The 18,762-nt window shown below is 41.3% G+C and overlaps 1 protein-coding gene across 5 annotated transcripts in view; it reads right to left on the reverse strand.

Moving 5' to 3' along the window:
• Positions 1 to 1,249: 1,249 nt before the first annotated feature.
• The window catches only part of slc23a2 (solute carrier family 23 member 2), a 68,963-nt gene continuing 51,450 nt past the window's right edge, over positions 1,250 to 18,762 (reverse strand). For all 5 annotated transcript variants that reach the window (XM_047015380.1, XM_047015378.1, XM_047015376.1 and 2 more), the window contains 5 exons: positions 18,308 to 18,455; positions 5,248 to 5,353; positions 4,876 to 5,143; positions 4,447 to 4,542; positions 1,250 to 4,144 (listed from right to left, as the gene is read on the reverse strand). In XM_047015380.1, coding sequence (XP_046871336.1) covers positions 3,858 to 4,144; positions 4,447 to 4,542; positions 4,876 to 5,143; positions 5,248 to 5,353; positions 18,308 to 18,455 — 905 coding nt within the window. In that variant the 3' untranslated portion in view covers positions 1,250 to 3,857. The remainder of the gene's footprint in view (positions 4,145 to 4,446; positions 4,543 to 4,875; positions 5,144 to 5,247; positions 5,354 to 18,307; positions 18,456 to 18,762) is intronic.

Below are 18,762 nucleotides of genomic sequence, written 5' to 3' on the forward strand. Positions count from 1 at the left end.
TTCTCATCATCCCGGCTAAACCCTCCATCTCCCACGATCTGTCAATCACCCTGGGATCTGCGACGGTGACCCCTTCATCCTCTGCCAGGAACCTTGGGGTTACCATGGATGACGAGCTCTCCCTCACGGCCCACATTGCCGCAGTCTCCCGGTCTTGTAGATTCACCCTCTACAACATCCGGAAGATCAGGAGATACCTGTCTGAGCACTCCACCCAGCTGCTAGTCCAAGCAATGGTCCTCTCCAAGGTGGACTACTGCAACTCGCTGCTCGCTGGTCTCCCAGCATGTGCAACCCGCCCTCTTCAGAGGATTCAGAACGCAGCGGCCCGCCTGGTCTACAATCTACCCAGACGCTCTCATGTTACCCCGCTCCTCATCTCTCTCCACTGGCTACCCATCAACGCCCGTATCAGATTCAAGACCCTGGTACTGACCTTCCGAGCAGTGAACGGGACTGCACCCGACTACATCAAGTCTCTCCTGCAACCTTACACCACCACCCGTCACCTACGGTCTTCCTCAGACAACCGCCTGGTGGTCCCACCGCTCAAGACTGCCAGGTCCCAACACAAGCTCTTCTCCTGCCTGGCCCCCCAATGGTGGAACCAGCTCCCCACCTCCATCAGGGACACCGACTGTCTCCCCACCTTCAAGAAAAGGCTCAAGACGCACTTGTTCCGAGAGTACAAAGGCACTTAGGAATGCTTGGCCAAACCTGTTGTTAGTTTCCTCCAGGATCACAATGACTCTTATTGAGTGACTTGTTGCTCTTGTAGGTTAGTTATAACAAAGTTAAGTCTTGTACTCGCTGTGAAATATTTTTACTATTGATTGTTCTTCCACAGGTACAGTCCTGCACTTTTTGTGGTTCATGTTGTTTTAATTTGTATACTTGTATAACTGCATGCTCATATGGGTCTTCCCTTTTGGCACTTGTTTAGTTTTTTCACAATGTATGCTTCATGTTTTGGCTGCTTGCAATGTTTGGGACTACCTCGTCGTTATGATCAGCGACCTATGCTCTTTTGTAAAGCTCTCTCTTGGAAGTCGCTTTGGATAAAAGCGTCTGCTAAATGCATAAATGTAAATGTAAGTATTCAGTTGAGTTTACATGTATATATTGATATTTCTGTTTAAAGTTTCAGCTCTCGATTTCTACTAATGCTGTAAGTAACAAACAGAATGCAATGTTAGAAAAATACAATATGAAAAAATCCTACCAAAGCAAAGTATTCACAAACTACAGATTTGAAATAGAAACAACATTTTATTTTATTACCTTTTGAAATCTTAAATAATAATGTAACAAAAAAATGTGCATCGTAGCATAATGTTTTAAGATTAATACCCATTATTTATTTATTACAAACATTTGTCTGTAAAGACATTAAAAATAATGTATAAAAACAAAACAAAATTGAAAACATAGAACTTGCAATAGACAAATGTATATTCTTTAGGTAGCTTCCCCTTCAAAATAACTGAAAGGGATTGGTTTATTTCTGTAAAACACCATATAGCCATGTTCTCAAGGCCTGTCTTTTAGGGTTACGGGCTAATTTACAGACCATGCCGAGACATGGATCAAATTTATTTTCTCGGATTCAGATAAAACACTAGTGCAGGATCCACATCCCAGTGAGGATCACCATCTTGATGTAAACTTCATTCAACTTGCCACCGAAATACAGGGTCTGAAATAGGTAGCCAACCAGTACCTGTTCATCCAAGATTTCTATAGATACACCAGAACAATCAGCAGCAGACACCTATCTTTACTGCATGAGTGAAGGAGAGAGGAAGAGAGTGGGGTAGGAAGTATTTAGTGGAAAAAGATTTGCTTGTTGCATTACCAAGGATGACGTCAAACAAATGGCAGAGTTAATAAGTATGTTTACAAAAGGACTTCAGCTCAAGAAGTACCCTCCTACACATGTCTAAGTTCTGTCGCTAGTCTGCTGTCTGCCTCTCTCTCGTTGGTCTATCCGTCAGGAGGGAAATGGGCAAGTAAACCGTGTAGATGTGCACTCTAGTATGAGACAAAGACCACATTAGACCCTGCACCATCTGAAATTACTCTGCTGTACTACCCTACATCATACATAATGATGCAGGAGGAGGGGGAACAAAGGGGAGAAGAGGGAGGTGAAGGTTCAGGAGGAGATGTCAACATCTACACACAGTTGTTTAATAAGTAAATATTGGCAACAATATGAACAAAGACATCAGTCACAATTATAAAAGATGTTTTTCAATGTTACCAAAGCAACTATTTGATCAGCAGAACAAGAACTTGTACAGTATGTGTAGCTCTGCTATATTCGTCATATGGAGACGAGCATAGACTAACAAAGACCTCACATGTCGACCTAAAATAGACCTGACATATAGGCTAAGGGCTGCATCCCAACAGAAATTCTGGGGAGTGAGCAGACCAATGTGGGAGTAGTGTCCCTGGGGATAGTGTTGCAGGTGTACGTTGGGAGCACAAGCTTTGGAACAGAGCTAGAACCAGTAGATAAAGCTGACAGCATCATCAGAGTGCAACAGGCAGTATGGGACAGAGAGTACAGAAACCTATAGTTTGTAATTCCATGGGTTGGACCATGACAGGACCTTTAAAATTCACTCCTCTATTTACCTCTTGCCCTATATTTCTCTGTCTCTCTCCTTGCATCTCTTTATCTCTCACTTTCTCTGGTTGTCTCTTTCATTTAGACATCTAGGTGCAAAATATTTCAAAGCATCCACAGTTGGGGTGCTGGTCCAAGTCAGGTATTCCTAGTAGTTATACTGCACATTCAACTTATATATGCCTACAGAATCACTTTGAAGCACAAATCAACGTGATCTGAACACTCCAGGTTCTTAGAATATAATTTAAAATAACTCAGTTGCATATTAAGCAAAACAAGTGTATGTCTAAAGCGATGCTGGCTCTCCATCAGGACAATGAGGCATGTCTGATGGAGTTAGAGATGAAAGTTAAGTGGAGGAATTAAGGTTCATTATCATTGATGATAACATTTGTTAATGTGCCATGTCTCCAGGTGTGTGATATGGTAAGGGTAGTGTATCAAGATGATTATCTGTCTTCAACACACATCCTTTGTTGGATCTATGGAAACAATCTAGTTATCTGCTTCTGTAGTTTGACTGGATTTATAAAATACAAAACTAATATAAATCTATATCACTGGCTGATACCATGTTAATTAGAATAATCTCCGTCTTGAGGATTTAAGGGACACTATCAGCCTTCTCTCTGTGCCCAAGTGGTTTTGATGAAGATAATCTGTTGGTCTAGTTATAAAATAATTTGTGTAGTTTTGTAGTTGAACTGAGAACCATGTTTTGGGGCAACATCTATGTGTGACTAACTTTGACAAAAGAAACATCACTTTGCATGACCAAGGTTTACCCAAGAGCAAATAACATTTTCTGTAGCTACTTGATGAAGCCAGTTCACTTCTATTTGCACATTTACCAGTGTCTGGAACTATGTGTGTGCGTAACAGAGACATGTTTGCATTCAAATATGATTATATGTGAAGACTGCCGATATTGACAAATCAACCAATAAAGTGAGGTTTTGCAAAATCATAAAAAATACCAAACACCAAATAAATCCAATAAAGCCCATGACACAGCTAGGATAGGAAAGATAGCGAACTGACTGGCAATGTCTGATATTGAGCATTTTCATAATTTGGCTTTGAACCTTTTGCGGAATTAAATTGTTTCAATTAATCTGTGTCTGTCCTGCAGGCAACTAACAACTGTGTGCATCCCCTCCTCTACCCCTGCCTTTCTCTTCCAATCCTTTATAGATCTGCCCATCTTTAACCTGTAATGCTACACCCCACTTTCCCCAGATGCTAGGCCTACGTCACCCCCTATCTCTCCCGCCTTGCCTGCCTCCCCCCGCCCACCCCGGTCCCCCTGGCCTTGACAGGTTCCCTGCGGTATCCCCCAGCGATAGCCAGTAAAGGTGGGGCTAATGGGCAGGTACTGGAAGATGGTGTGACGGCGGAGGAAGTCCATGCCGAATGGGAGGTCATAGGATCTCATGCCCTCCAGCTCTGCAGCACTGGGCCGTGACCCTTGCTTCAGCTTCCTTATGCCTCGCTCCTCCAGAGTACCTAGGGTAGGGGAGAGTAGGAAGTTGGGAAAACGAGAAGCGGAGTGAGTGGGGGGATGAGGGTGGGGATGGAAAGGAAAGATGCCAAGAAAGAATATATAGCAGACAGTCAAGTATCGTACCACTAGAAGACAGTCAAGTATTGTGGCATTAGCAGACAGTCTAGTATAGTAGCACTAGCAGACATGCATGTATCAAAACAATAGCAGAAATGTATTTTTATCTACTCTGGATATGATCTTGAAGAAAAAAAAATGAGAAAAAGGATAAAGGCTGTATTATTGAGAAGGATGGTGGATTTACCAGGGATGGTGTTGTCCAGCACAAATGCCACAGATCCACCCACAAACATGGCTGTGGTCAGGAGAACATTCAGCACCTGGTCCACCTCCACAATGCCTGGGACAGAGGTAAAGATAGGGTTAGGGGTAAAGATACAGTTAGAGGGAAGATACATGGTTAGTGCTCTTCAGAGCAGGGATTGTACAGATATGGTGTTATAGAGAGAGGGAAGTATAGACAGGGTTAGGGGTAAAGAAAGGGTAGGGTCATACAGAAATAGTGGTACAAGTAAAATACAGAGATGGTGGTATTGATGTGGTATAGTGTTATACAAAAATGGCCTTACAAAGAGATTATGGATATACAGTGATGATGGTTATAGATGTAAAGATAGGGGGTATAGATAAAGCAATGTGTGTGCTTATATGTGTGTGTCTGCTCCTCACTCACCAGTGACCAAAGGGTTCTGTTTGAGGTAGCTAGGTAGCACCAGACCAAAAAAGATGGAGAAGCCCAGAACAAACAGGTTCCTAGAGGAGTTGAGGTCCACAAACTGCAGGTTGGACAGCCCCACAGCAGTGATCATGCCAAACAGGGTGCAAAATAGTGCCCCAAGTATAGGGTCAGGCAGCGAAGCGAAGAGTGCGCTGAATTTACCCACAAGCCCCAGCAGCAGCATCATAGCTGCTCCGTACTGAATCACCCTTCGGCTTCCCACCTGGACAGCCAATCAGACACAGACAGGGAAGAGGGAGGACAACTATTCAGAGAATTTTCAAGAAGTAAAGACAATTTGTGCTGTTTAATGAAGCAATATGTTACCTTGGTGATGCCGAGCACACCTATATTTGGACTGGAAGAGGTGGAGCCATTTCCTGTTCCAAACAGTCCATCTAGCACACAGGACACACCTTCAACAAATATACCCCTAGAAAAAAAAGTGAAGTCAATTTTGAATCATAAAAAATGTTGTTTAAAGGGGTCATTGACTGTTTTTTTGTTTTTTTTTCACACTGTTCCTTAAGGTCTCCAAATAGGGTATGTAACATTGGTTGGGCTGAAAATGGCCCGGATGCTGTTCTATGCCCCCTGACACTTCCTGTGAAATTGTCCCGGGAAAAAACGCTAGGTTTTCTCCTTTTATGGTATGCTCATGAATAGGGCTGTCCCCACTAAGTCGACTAGTCGATTTTCTGGTCGATATGCTCTTGGTCGACCAAGATTCTTTTAGTCGAGCTGCCATATGGCAGTGTGAGATCTGATTCCCGCTTGTGTCATCATTGCTGAATTAACGAAATGTTCAACAGAAATTGTAGATTATATTATTTAAGACAAATTAAACCAACTCTAAAAATATATAATTTAAAGATAAGGTGTTACTGTTTTCCCTTTCGTTAATCTGCGCTTTGTTTTGGTTTGGTATTTTGCACACGGCACAAGCACAATTGGCTGCAGAACTACAAACTCTGCCATAGCCTGCTTTGTTGGTGTTATTGGTCAAAATGGCTTTAGAAATCTGTGGTATGGCAGTATTTTATTAAAGTACATTTACATTTACAAAGTACCGGGTGACTCGAAAAACATTGAATGCAAACTCTGCCAACAACGGTTTATTTTTCATAGTTCGACGTGGAATATGATGTAGCCTACCACCTGAACAACGTAAGTTGGTCTAGCCCAATACAACCCAACGCGCTGGGTTGAAAAATGAATATGCCTATATAAGAATCACATCCAAATCGAATGACATTATCTTCTCCGGCCAAGACAATAAAATCTTTCTCTGTTGCAATGTTCCCCACTTAGCTTCTTACTACGTACGTTCGCATGCTGCAAGTTTTCAGGCAGTGATAAGCGCGCTCTGATGATTTGCATGTTAAACAAACAATATTTTTTTATTTGTAGTACATTGTAAGATAAGTAAATACCATCGGCATTCGGTTACAACAGGACTGGTGATACGAGTCTTATTATTAGTAGGCGAATCTGCAATGTCCAGCAGCCATTGAGTCAGATCGCGAAAATGTATGTACGTTTTTTTTGTTTTCTTTTTTAAGCGTTTCCAAGTTTGATTAGTCGATTTTCCGACGTTTTAGACATGTTTTGGGACAGCCCTACTCATGAATATATAGATGAGCTGCGCGCTGATTGGTTGGTTTACAACAAGTGAAGCTGCGGAGCAAAGACGCAACACGGCTAACAGCACTCACTGAAACGACTGAAACCAGTAGCTGAAGTGACAGTGTTTAAAGTGACTAGTATGAAGTGAATCAATGTCTATATTAGGAGTGCACCGATCCGATACTAAGATCGGATATCGGCCCCGATATTGACAAAATAGCTGGATCGGGGATCGGAAAATGTAGCCGATCCACTGGCCGATCCATGCAACCTTTAGATGGGTGAGTTCTAAATATTTCCGATGGTGCCCACAGCAAGCATAATACTCGAAGCAATGCTACTAGGCATGCTAGTGTTACCTGTTAGCCTTCTCATTAGTACATGTTGAAGCCATACAGCGTTTGTCGCCTAGTTTTTGTCTATCGGTAGGGAGGACAAACCCGTTTGAGTGTATTTCCTGAAATACGTTTTTATTAGTTATTCCTGGTGAAATTATGGAATTAAATTACATATTTACGATATTAAAATACGTGTGCACAATATCAACAATATTTGCTAAATGTAGACGTTTTTAAAGGTTTTGAATTTTACCTTGAAGCTACTTCCGTTAATCAGCAGTTTGTGAAAAGGAGGCTAGTTTTACAACAGCGACTTTGGATGTAAACTACTTTAACATGTTAGCTGATTAGCCAATATGAGTGAGACATGTATACAGTTACATTAACAAACCTCTTGCTTGTGAAGTATTTCGTCTTAAATACGAAGGGAACACATCACATTAACAATTCTAAAATGCTTGACACGCCAAATGTTGTCTTTTTTTGTCAAGCGTCCCTGAAGCTCAGATTCCGAGTCGAGTTCCATGAAGCGTTGCAGTGAATGGTTGCAGGCACTCATCGGACTTAAACTCAAATATCTCAAATGTCCCAACTGGAAAATTTTAGCGGTTTCACAGTCCTGTAGAGGACATTTTTCTGAACAGATTGACATCAAGTTAAGGTTGTGGCATTAAAGTTCAGGTTAGTAGCCAAGGGTGTAAAGACCACTCGGCTAATTACAGACGTCTTAAACTGTTAAAACGCCAGTGGCACATTCGGGACGGTATTCACACAGGCATTGGATCAATCCTAGTTTTCGGGCCTACTAGCTCGAATGTTTTTAGATGTTTATCTGCTACAAATGAATGAGTTGTCTAAAAAATGAGTTGGAACAAAATACCACTATTAAGTGTGCCCTTTGCGCCCCTCCCCCCACCTGTCTGGGCCAGGCTGCTGCTGTAAGTTGCTAGCCAACCTTTACTGAGGGGACTGTTTGAACGCGCTGGAATTAAAAAATGTTCATCTTTATGTATATTTGAGACCACAGATTCGTAGATGTAGGTTTCCACTATATGTTAACCGATTTTAAGGGCGATCGGATTAAATGAGCGAAAACAAGGCACATCTGTCCATATTTTGTTAGTGAAGCAGGGAGAGGAATGCTCGTGGCAAGCTAACTGGCTGGGTAGAGCGATGGGGAGTTTGTTAGCACTCAAAATGTAGCTCTTAAACAGGGGCACTCCTAGGACATAAGCTCGATTATAAAAAATCCCCCAGCTGGGAAATGTTCGCGGTTTTCACAGTCCTGTAGAGGAGACCTTCATGAACACAATGACATCAAATTGAGGCTGTGGCATTGAAGTTCAGGTTAGTAGGCAATGGCTCAAAGTGCTCTCAGCCATTTACAGACCTCTGAAAATGGGAAAACCTCTGTGCCACATACGGGATGGTATTCACACAGGGATTGGCTCTAATTTGAGTGACAGGTTGATTCACCAATTGAAAAACTCATCTGGGAATTTTGATTTTTGTAAGGGGAGTGCCGAGATTTTACTGTCGCCGTTTGGCTTCCTAAACAGCAGTAGAATTCCAAGTTTTTCTAAACCGCGTCGCGTACAGCATTACAGTGAGCTACACTGGTTTAAAACTACAGGTATATAAGGACAATTGTACCCATGAATTGTTTACTAGTAATATGATGTCATAATAAATCATAAAAGGTTCATCGATATGTGAGGCATGTTTATTAATTTAACGATTGAAAACGGATGTATCACAGACGGCTATCGTATATGTTGTTAAACAGAGGCTAATTACGCTAACGACTCAGTCATCAAACGAAAATTGACTACTGTTTTCGAAAGTAAATGTACTGATAATATCAGCGTACATCGTACTGTACATTAAATATCATAATTGTGTTTTTTTATCACAATGTTAAATGAGCAATAAGTTCAGTTTGGCATTTGTTGACGCTTGGAACTCTCCGTTGTGATTACATTGAGAGCAGAACGTTTGTCCTCCCTATTAACGGAAAATATTCAGTTAGAATTTTCGAAATCGCATATGCAACGTTACGCTATGAGACCCGCATTCGAACAATCACTTATGTGCAACGCTACTCGTTCTACACTGTAGATTCTACAATAGTAGAGTCGTTGAGCTGTAGGAAATTGGCGTGCTCCTAGCATTGTGCTTTTGGATGTGCTTGATTAAATTGGTATTATTGTACAATCACACATGTGCAACGCTACTCGTTCTACACTGTAGATTCTACAATAGTAGAGTCGTTCAGCTGTAGGAAATTGGCGTGCTCCTAGCATTGTTTTGGATGTGCTCGATTAAATTGGTATTATCGGGTGTGCTTTGCCTTCGACAAGGGCACAACCATTGTTATCTCATGTATATTTATTATTTATTATGATTTTTGTTTATTTTCGCGCCCCTAAAGCTCAATTAATATTTGGAGTACATAGACAACAATGGTGTCAAAAGTTTTGTCTTGGTAGCGATTGCGTTGCTTCTATTCGGATTTACGTTCCGTTGCACAGTTTAGGAGGTTACAACGTTTTTGTGGCGACAAAGTGCCTTTCGTCGAGGAAGGGTAATCTGTGCTAGCTACGTAACCACGTCAACACACGCTAGCAACGACGCATGGATACAACGTCATAGAGACGTTCTAGCACACAAATTGGAACTTGGATTACGAGTGAAAAATACCACCCCAAAAAATCCCAACCATTTGGCTTTGTTGAGAAAGCGATTTCGAGTGGAACTGAAATCTCAGATGTTTGATTTAGGTCGTCAAAGTCTTTGTAATTTGAGCGAGTTCGGGTCGCCCGTGAGACCGCCTAGTCTTTTAGGCGGCAGCCATGCTAGAAAGCGTCATAGTAGTATTTTCGTAGCTAATTTTATGGTTCAATTTTACACGAAAAAACAGAAAGAGGGAAATGTTATGACGATATGACTATTGTGAAGACAGCCAGGTGGTGAGATTTTAATGTAGGTTGCTGTAAAAACTTTGATGTGTTTGCTACGGGAGAGACCCGTCAGCCTCCATTGACGATTGCGGCAGGAACAACAGTGTTTTCAACGAGTGTTAACAGTGTTGTCGATCTGCGTCTGATGAGTATTTTCTTAATTTCGTACCAGGGTCAATTCTACATCCAAATGAGAGCTGTGTTTTAAAGATATGGCGATTGTGAAGACAGCCAGCGGGTCAGCATATTTTTGTTATTTGTTTAAAACTTGGAATTTGAGTGAGACCGCGTCTTGTTTTGACGTTAGCCTCAGAGTCACAGACTGGGCTCGCCCTTTGGCAGTGTGTAGTAAGTAGTAGGCTACAGTCATGGGCGTCGCCGTTTGGACCCCTCCACTTTTGCAATGAAAATATTAGTGCATGACTGGTCTACTAGTCCAGCGATCTTTCCATTGCTTCACAATCAAATCCGTTCCACTTTATCAGTAGGGAGAATACCCATAGCAATAGAATTCCACTCCACGTTTTCTAGAAAAACAGCATCACGCACCCAGATTCAACTCCCATACTCTTTGATCAACGCATCGCGCTTGTAGCTAGCACTTCAGACATGACTGTTCCACAGACGAGATGGACATAAGGAGGGTTTTTTCGAGGAAGAGGAAAGTAAGTCAAAGTTGCCCAGTTTTCCCTTCAGTGGCCAAAGCACCCTTATGAGACATTCTTTGACTATAATAGCATTAGTTAAGTCACAAAGATCCTTCTGCAAACATTATGATTATTGCTAGCTAGATAAGCAAGCTTTTTACCTACATCTAGCACTATACTATACTTTATTTACCCATTACAAGTGGAACAGCATTTGTTGATTTCTTAATCTGGGTCTGAAATATGTTGTGCTTTTGGCCGTGTTCAGACCTAGGCGTCTGTTTCAGGCAGAAAGAGATGACAAGGATGTTTTTTCCAAGTACCTACAAAAGAAATTGCTGGTGTTTTTTTATTGCCATAACAACCGTGAGCTAATCTGGAGTTAACCTTAGCTAACATGCTAGTTTTTCTAACAACTGAAAAAAGAAGAAAAAAACCTTTATTTCTGAATTGTCTTCCAATTTAAATAAGGTTGCTCAACTTGTAATTTTGGGTATTCGCAGAATTTTATTGCTACATGTTAGTCTGTAACATGAAGCCAAAACTGATTCAACCATTAAAGCTAGATATCCTCTGAAAGCTTACATCCTCAGGATGTTATCTAATGAGACAAGAGACACGTCCATCTCTCCATATTAGTATGCTGCCCATGCATAATAAATTCGGTATTGGTAAATGGAGTAGGCTATATGGCTGATACTTTTTTGGGCTGTGCCATTTAGGGAAACTGATTCAACCACCTAAACCATGTATTTTCTGAAAGCTTACATCCTAAGGATGTGGGTTGTGGAAAAGACTACAGGTTTGACCACAAATTTGATCATTTCTGAACTGTCCAATCATGCTTTAGGGAGATGCTATTTGTTTTTTTTATCCTACATAATTATTAGGCTACTAAACCTATACCAATTGTGCATTGTATATGCTGATAACATGATTTACATCTCAGAAATCTTCATATGAAAAATCTACATTAAGCTTATTATTATCAATATGAAAGAATGCTCAATGCATCTCCATGTCTCCTGATATAGGTGGTAGACATTGAGAGTGAGTCAGAGGCAGGGGCAGCATGCAGGGGCAGTGGAGACAGCTCTGTTGCTGAGGTGAGTGCTGAAAGGTGACAGGTAGTTGAAGATGTCCCATTGCTTATTGTGAAGTTTAGTTTTCAAAATATTTTTATGTCCAGCCCCGGGGGGCTAGACATAAAAAGCCCCCCGGGGCTAGCACTATACTATACTTTATTTACCCATTACAAGTGGAACAGCATTTGTTGATTTCTTAATCTGGGTCTGAAATATGTTGTGCTTTTGGCCGTGTTCAGACCTAGGCGTCTGTTTCAGGCAGAAAGAGATGACAAGGATGTTTTTTCCAAGTACCTACAAAAGAAATTGCTGGTGTTTTTTTATTGCCATAACAACCGTGAGCTAATCTGGAGTTAACCTTAGCTAACATGTTAGTTTTTCTAACAACTGAAAAAAGAAGAAAAAAACCTTTATTTCTGAATTGTCTTCCAATTTAAATAAGGTTGCTCAACTTGTAATTTTGGGTATTCGCAGAATTTTATTGCTACATGTTAGTCTGTAACATGAAGCCAAAACTGATTCAACCATTAAAGCTAGATATCCTCTGAAAGCTTACATCCTCAGGATGTTATCTAATGAGACAAGAGACACGTCCATCTCTCCATATTAGTATGCTGCCCATGCATAATAAATTCGGTATTGGTAAATGGAGTAGGCTATATGGCTGATACTTTTTTGGGCTGTGCCATTTAGGGAAACTGATTCAACCACCTAAACCATGTATTTTCTGAAAGCTTACATCCTAAGGATGTGGGTTGTGGAAAAGACTACAGGTTTGACCACAAATTTGATCATTTCTGAACTGTCCAATCATGCTTTAGGGAGATGCTATTTGTTTTTTTTATCCTACATAATTATTAGGCTACTAAACCTATACCAATTGTGCATTGTATATGCTGATAACATGATTTACATCTCAGAAATCTTCATATGAAAAATCTACATTAAGCTTATTATTATCAATATGAAAGAATGCTCAATGCATCTCCATGTCTCCTGATATAGGTGGTAGACATTGAGAGTGAGTCAGAGGCAGGGGCAGCATGCAGGGGCAGTGGAGACAGCTCTGTTGCTGAGGTGAGTGCTGAAAGGTGACAGGTAGTTGAAGATGTCCCATTGCTTATTGTGAAGTTTAGTTTTCAAAATATTTTTATGTCCAGCCCCGGGGGGCTAGACATAAAAAGCCCCCCGGGGGCTAGCCCCGGGGGGCTTCCCAACGGTCTGCGGTGAACAATTTTCTCATATTTGACTGTTGCTATGCATATTTGACCGCTGTCAAGGGAAGTGGCCTTTTTGCCTCGGATTCACGTCTTTCGTAGCACTCCGCAAGTAGTCTGGTAACTTTTCAACCCCAGCGTACTCTGTTGCTTAGCGACGTCAGCTGATTTGAAGCCTAAATAATGCTCAAAGTCTATGAAGTTCAACTCTTTGGCGAACTATTTCTCTGCTGATCAACATTACGAATGGTAACAAATACATTGTAAAAAGACACACTGTGTTAAGTTATTTTTGTTGGCAAGTAGCCGTGTAATAAGCGGGATAATGTATAGAACGCCGGTCATTATCGGGGAAATAAGCCCCTTCATGGCGAAACATAACTGGCGAAAACTCCGCTTCGCGTCGTGCCAAACAACTCCCCTTACCTGTTCTAAAATCAGCGCAAACCACGGCCTCTTGGGGCTTATTGGTTAATTATCCCTTAACAAAGAAATGTTCTAATTTCCTGCGCTTTCAAACAATCAGTGGAGTGTGGATGGCAACGGCAGCTAGCTTGCCTCTAGCAAACTGCTTTTAGAATTAGCCATGTCTCCCTAAATTTATATTGAACTTATTTACGTTTTGGGGGACTTTTTTTTTTTGTTAGCAGACGGTACTCTTTGAATCACAATTCCATCTGAAATACTGCCAGTGACAACGTTGTAACGGTGCGTTCAGACTGCAGCGTTTTTTACCGCTCTGCACCGCTGGCCTTCCCACAGTGCACCACGCTCGGGGGCGTGTCAGACAGATTAATTTAGAGCTGTAGTTCTCTTAAATCACTGTTGTAGTTCGTATAATGTCATGGCAAATGTGTAGACAAAATACAACTTTTACACACATTAAGCAAAAATCCGATACGCTTTCTAGATCTGACATGATCTTATCTACAAAAAAGATACATCAGACATAAACGTTGACATGTGTACCCTTTTATTATATTACTGGAAATCTCTGCAAATCAATCGCTAGATTATGACTTGCCACTACACATTCACTGCATGGATGCCAGCCAGAATTTCTACGTTGGATGTCAATCGTGTGCCTGGTGAGCTAGCTAGACTATGCAGCTAGCACAGAAGAAAGTTACATAATGCGACAAAACTGAATTAAGGTACAAAATACACACCATTGACGCCGACAACCTCAGCAACCCTGCGCCAGGCATCATTTTTGTTTTGTTTAAGTCTCTGTAAGTATAAACAATATATATAGTATATTATAATATAATATATATAGTATATACAATACTGGGTATGAAGACACATACGATAAAAGTTGCTCTTCCATCTTGAAATTGTTAAACCTAGAAATGTTTACCATTACCAACAGTTGCTACGTTACAAGAAACAAGAAACCAACCCGATTGGCCAACGCCAGCGTTTTCACGCTCCTCATTTACATAAAGTTGAGAAAATCCAACTTACGACGCCCCGCTCGCCTTCCCACAATGCCCTACGCGAGCGTCAACGCCTGGTTTCATTGAAAATGAATTGGAAGACGACGCCCCGCTCTGCCCGCCCCGCTGCAGTGTGAACGCACCGTTACAGTAGCTTGTTTCAAAGGGGGTTCCTTGTTTCAAAAGGTGTTCTTAATTAATTATGCAATATGAGTAGGCTAAATGCTTGAACTATCACGAGAAGGGTAAACGGACCCACCTTTAACTGAAGCAAGCAAGCACACCCTACAATTTCCCCAGAAATTGTACCCTCTCTAGTTGTACTTGTACTACTACCACCACCCCTCAAAACATTTACTTTGCAGACATTGCAAACAGCTGACGAACTAGTTGGCGTTGCAAGCGTGAAATATCTCCACACAGCCAACTCTTTGGCTCACTTCATGTTGCTTTTAAGTTTTTGTCCACTGGTTGGACATGAGCTGTACACTGCACGGTGCAATGCTTTAAGCTAAAAACTTCCATGGTTTACACACCAGCGACTACAAATAAATAAGAATTCAAATGTTTGGTTGCTGTTTGATTACTATTGTATGTTTGACCAATACACTATTTTGTTTCTACTGCTACATTTTATTTAGGCCCTACGTTTGATTACATTCTATTTTTGCATTTTGAATGCACAATCGTTTTTTAAATAACAAATAAATAAGAATGCAGTAGATTACACCTGTTATTTTGTCTTAGTTAGGAAAGTTTGGTGCCTTTTGTCTTTTCCACATGGTGGAAGGAAGGTATAAGGTGGGAGGTATACAGTATTATTAATTCAACAACGGTATCGGATCGGTTTCGGGTATCGACAGATACACAAAGCCCAGGCATCCGTATCGGGACTGAAAAAGTCGGATTGGTGCATCCCTAGTCTATATCAATGTCCATTCAGAAGCCTGATGGCCCTTGGATAGAAACTGTTGTCCAGTCTGCGTGTGCGTGACCGAATGCTGCGGTAACGCCTGCCAGAAGGCAACGGGTAAAGCGACTGAAGTATGGGTGGTAACAGTCTCTTAGAATCCTGTCAGCTTTCCTGAGGCAACGTGTGTGGCAGGTGTCCTGTAGTGCTGGGAGCTTCCTGCCGATGATGAACTCAGCAGAACGGACCACACTACATAGGGCCTTGCAGTCCCTGTCTGTGCAGCTCCCATACCACACTGTGATGCAATCGGTCAGAATGCTCTCTATAGTGTATCTGTAAAAGTTAGTGAGGATGACTGAGTCCATGCCGAACTTCTTCAGTTGCCTCAGGAAGAAGAGGCGTTTACGGGCCGCTTTGACCACCTTGTCTGAGTGAACAGACCTCACCTGGTCTGTTCACTCAGACAAGGTGATCATTTGAAGGTGATCGTTAAAGATCAAAGATCATTAACGATGTTCACCCTGAGAAACTTGAATCAGCTGACCTTCTCCACTTTGGATCCGTTGATGTGTAGGGGTGCATGCTCCTCCTCCTGCCGCCTCCTATAGTCCATAATCATCTCCTTGGTCTTGCTGACGTTGAGAGAGAGGTTATTGTCCTGACACCATGATGAACTACTTTGCTAATATGTGTGCCACCTGTATGGCCACTCATCTGCCAAAACCGTGAACGATCCAAGATACAAAGCATTCTGCATGGCATTGTCAGCTTTGCCAGAACTATCCATGCCTCTGACAAGTGACGCACTGTATCAACACTGCAAAAGGTCAAACTATCAAGCAGCCATAATGAGACATTCTCTGACGGGTATAATGTGTGCCCCTTCACCAATTGGCAATGGATGGCACCTTGAGGATGGGGAGTTAGCAGTCACCTGGAGGACTCAAGAAAGCTGGCAGGATTCTAAGAGATTGTTACCACCCATCATTCAGTCTTTTTACTCTGTTGCCTTCTGGCAAGCGATACCGTAGCATTTGGTCTCACACACTCAGACTGGACAATAGTTTCTTTCCAAGGGCCATCAGGCTTCTGAAAGAACATTGATATGGACACGAATACACTTCTCACTAGTCACTTTACACACTGCCACTTTCAGCTACTGGTTGCACTATCAGCAATATTGCACTATTGTACTTCACTTGTCTTAAGTTAGTTTAGGTTTATAAGGTTACTATAGGTTATTATGTGTATTGTGTATTTAGAGGTTTACTATACTGTATTGAATATTATATATTAGGAGGTTTATCATATTTTTCTTATCATAGATGTAATCTATGTTCTGTGTACTTATATGTTATGCCAGGTTGCTTTGCGTTGTCTTGTCCTAAGAATTTTTCAGTGACCAGTCTGACTTTGTGTTGTTCTGTGCATCTGACAATAAAAGACTTGAACTTGACTAAAAATCCCAGCTACGATTGCCCCTGTGTGTTGCAGGTAGTCCACTGCAGTTGCAAGCAAGGCAAATGTGAGTCTGGAAGATGTTCCTGTATGTCTGCAAGACTTTCTTGTACTGATTTGTCAGTGCCAAAATTGTGCAAATGTTACCCAGGAAACAGAGGAAAGGGCTACATGGGATGACGGCTCTGTCTATAGTGATATGGATGATACTGATGCTTAAGGATGATACTTATGATTAGGGATGATACTGATGAGGAAAGATGATACTGATGAGTAGGGATGATACTGATGAGTAAAGATGTTACTGATGATTAGGGATGATACTGATGAGTAAAGATGTTACTGATAATTAGTGATGATACTGATGAGTAAAGATGTTACTGATGATTAGGGATGATACCGATGTTTAGGGATGATACTGATGAGTAGGGATGATACTGATGAGTAGGGATGATACTGATGAGGAAAGATGATACTGATGAGTAGGGATGATACTGATGAGTAAAGATGTTACTGATGATTAGGGATGATACTGATGAGTAAAGATGTTACTGATAATTAGTGATGCTACTGATGAGTAAAGATGTTACTGATGATTAGGGATGATACCGATGTTTAGGGATGATACTGATGAGTAGGGATGATACTGATGAGTAGGGATGATTCTGATGAGTAAAGATGATTCAGATAAGATGATTCAGATAAGATGATTCTGATGAGTATGTTACTGATGAGTAGGGATAATACTGATGAGTAAAGATGCGCTGTGTTGTATTTTAGGTTGATTTTGAGCTGCAATTAATCTATTGTAGAATTGTCAAATGTTTTGCATTATTCAGAATTAAGGGGGACGGGGTAGCATTTTGAGTCATTTCAGCCAACTTGGGCCAATGTGCTTCTTTTCTTTTTATCTTTCTGTGATTACACTGTGCCTACTGAACATTTTGATGTATAAAACATCACAGTCTTGCTAAATTTACAATGTGTATGTTTAATGATTTTAAAAAGTAGTGCCTAGGTGTGGGAACAAAAATCACTTTCTAGCCACTTTTTCCTAGTTCACCTTATGGCCTATCAGAACAGCACCTCTTTTCAGCAACAGCTTCATAGTTAATCCTGCTTTACATTGTCCCAGGTTTTCAAAACTATTCTCTGTGAAATGGTTCGAGCAAATGTGTAATTGAGGGTCGAACTGTACAGGGATCTTCTCATAGACAAACATCACAGCCCGTCGAGTGTTTGGTTCCTTGGGAAGACTGAAAAGTGTCAGCATTCCCTGTACGGGCTGGAACACTGCATTTACGAATGAAGTCCATTTTCAATATCCCTGAAAACGTTCTTCTTTGTAATTCCGTGGAACTACACAGAGCAGCGCGCAGCAAATTTTGGGGCGTTACAAAGGTACAGACCAGAGCCAAAAAAGGCGGCGCCACCGAACTAACGTCAGTTTGGTGGCTTTTTCAAAACCTACTGTTTTACAGCTAAACATTTTTATTGTGAGATTTGCATAGGAAAGAAGTGTCAATGGACTTGGTTCACTGTATGTCCATTTTACCCACTGAACTGTCATTATTCAACTGTGACAAGGTAAATTTGGTTCTGCAGACTATGACCCCTTTAAGAAGAAAGAACAGAATAATGAAAGTGTGAATGTAAGATTAAAAAACAAGAGAAAGAATGAGAGCAAGATAGAAGGAGACATACCTGTTGATGGCGTGAATAGGGGGCGGAGGAGCACAGGAGAGGCGAGCACAAGCATAGTAGTCGCCAATGGACTCGATGATGCTGGCAACCACGGCACTTAGCATCCCAATCACGCCTGCTGCAGTCACTGTGGGAACACCCCACTGGACTGGTAGTCCACACCACAACACACATTAGGTAACAATGTGGTTACACACACACTAGGGGTGTCACGATACCAAATATTCAGTAGTCGGTGCCGATACCAGTAAAATAACACGATTCTCGATGCCAATTTCGAAACCATGGTAAAAAAAAAGGATTTTCTAAGATTCCATGTACTTGAATTTGAAACATGAACTTATTTATAAAAATATTTGGAAAAATAGCAAAATGTCATAAGACATACAAAACATGTGCAACAGAGCATAGCACAACATAATACAGTGCAATAAAGCCATTCAGCTAACAAGATG

The sequence above is a fragment of the Hypomesus transpacificus genome, unplaced genomic scaffold, assembly GCF_021917145.1.
Source record: "Hypomesus transpacificus isolate Combined female unplaced genomic scaffold, fHypTra1 scaffold_30, whole genome shotgun sequence".
Classification (NCBI taxonomy): domain Eukaryota; kingdom Metazoa; phylum Chordata; class Actinopteri; order Osmeriformes; family Osmeridae; genus Hypomesus; species Hypomesus transpacificus.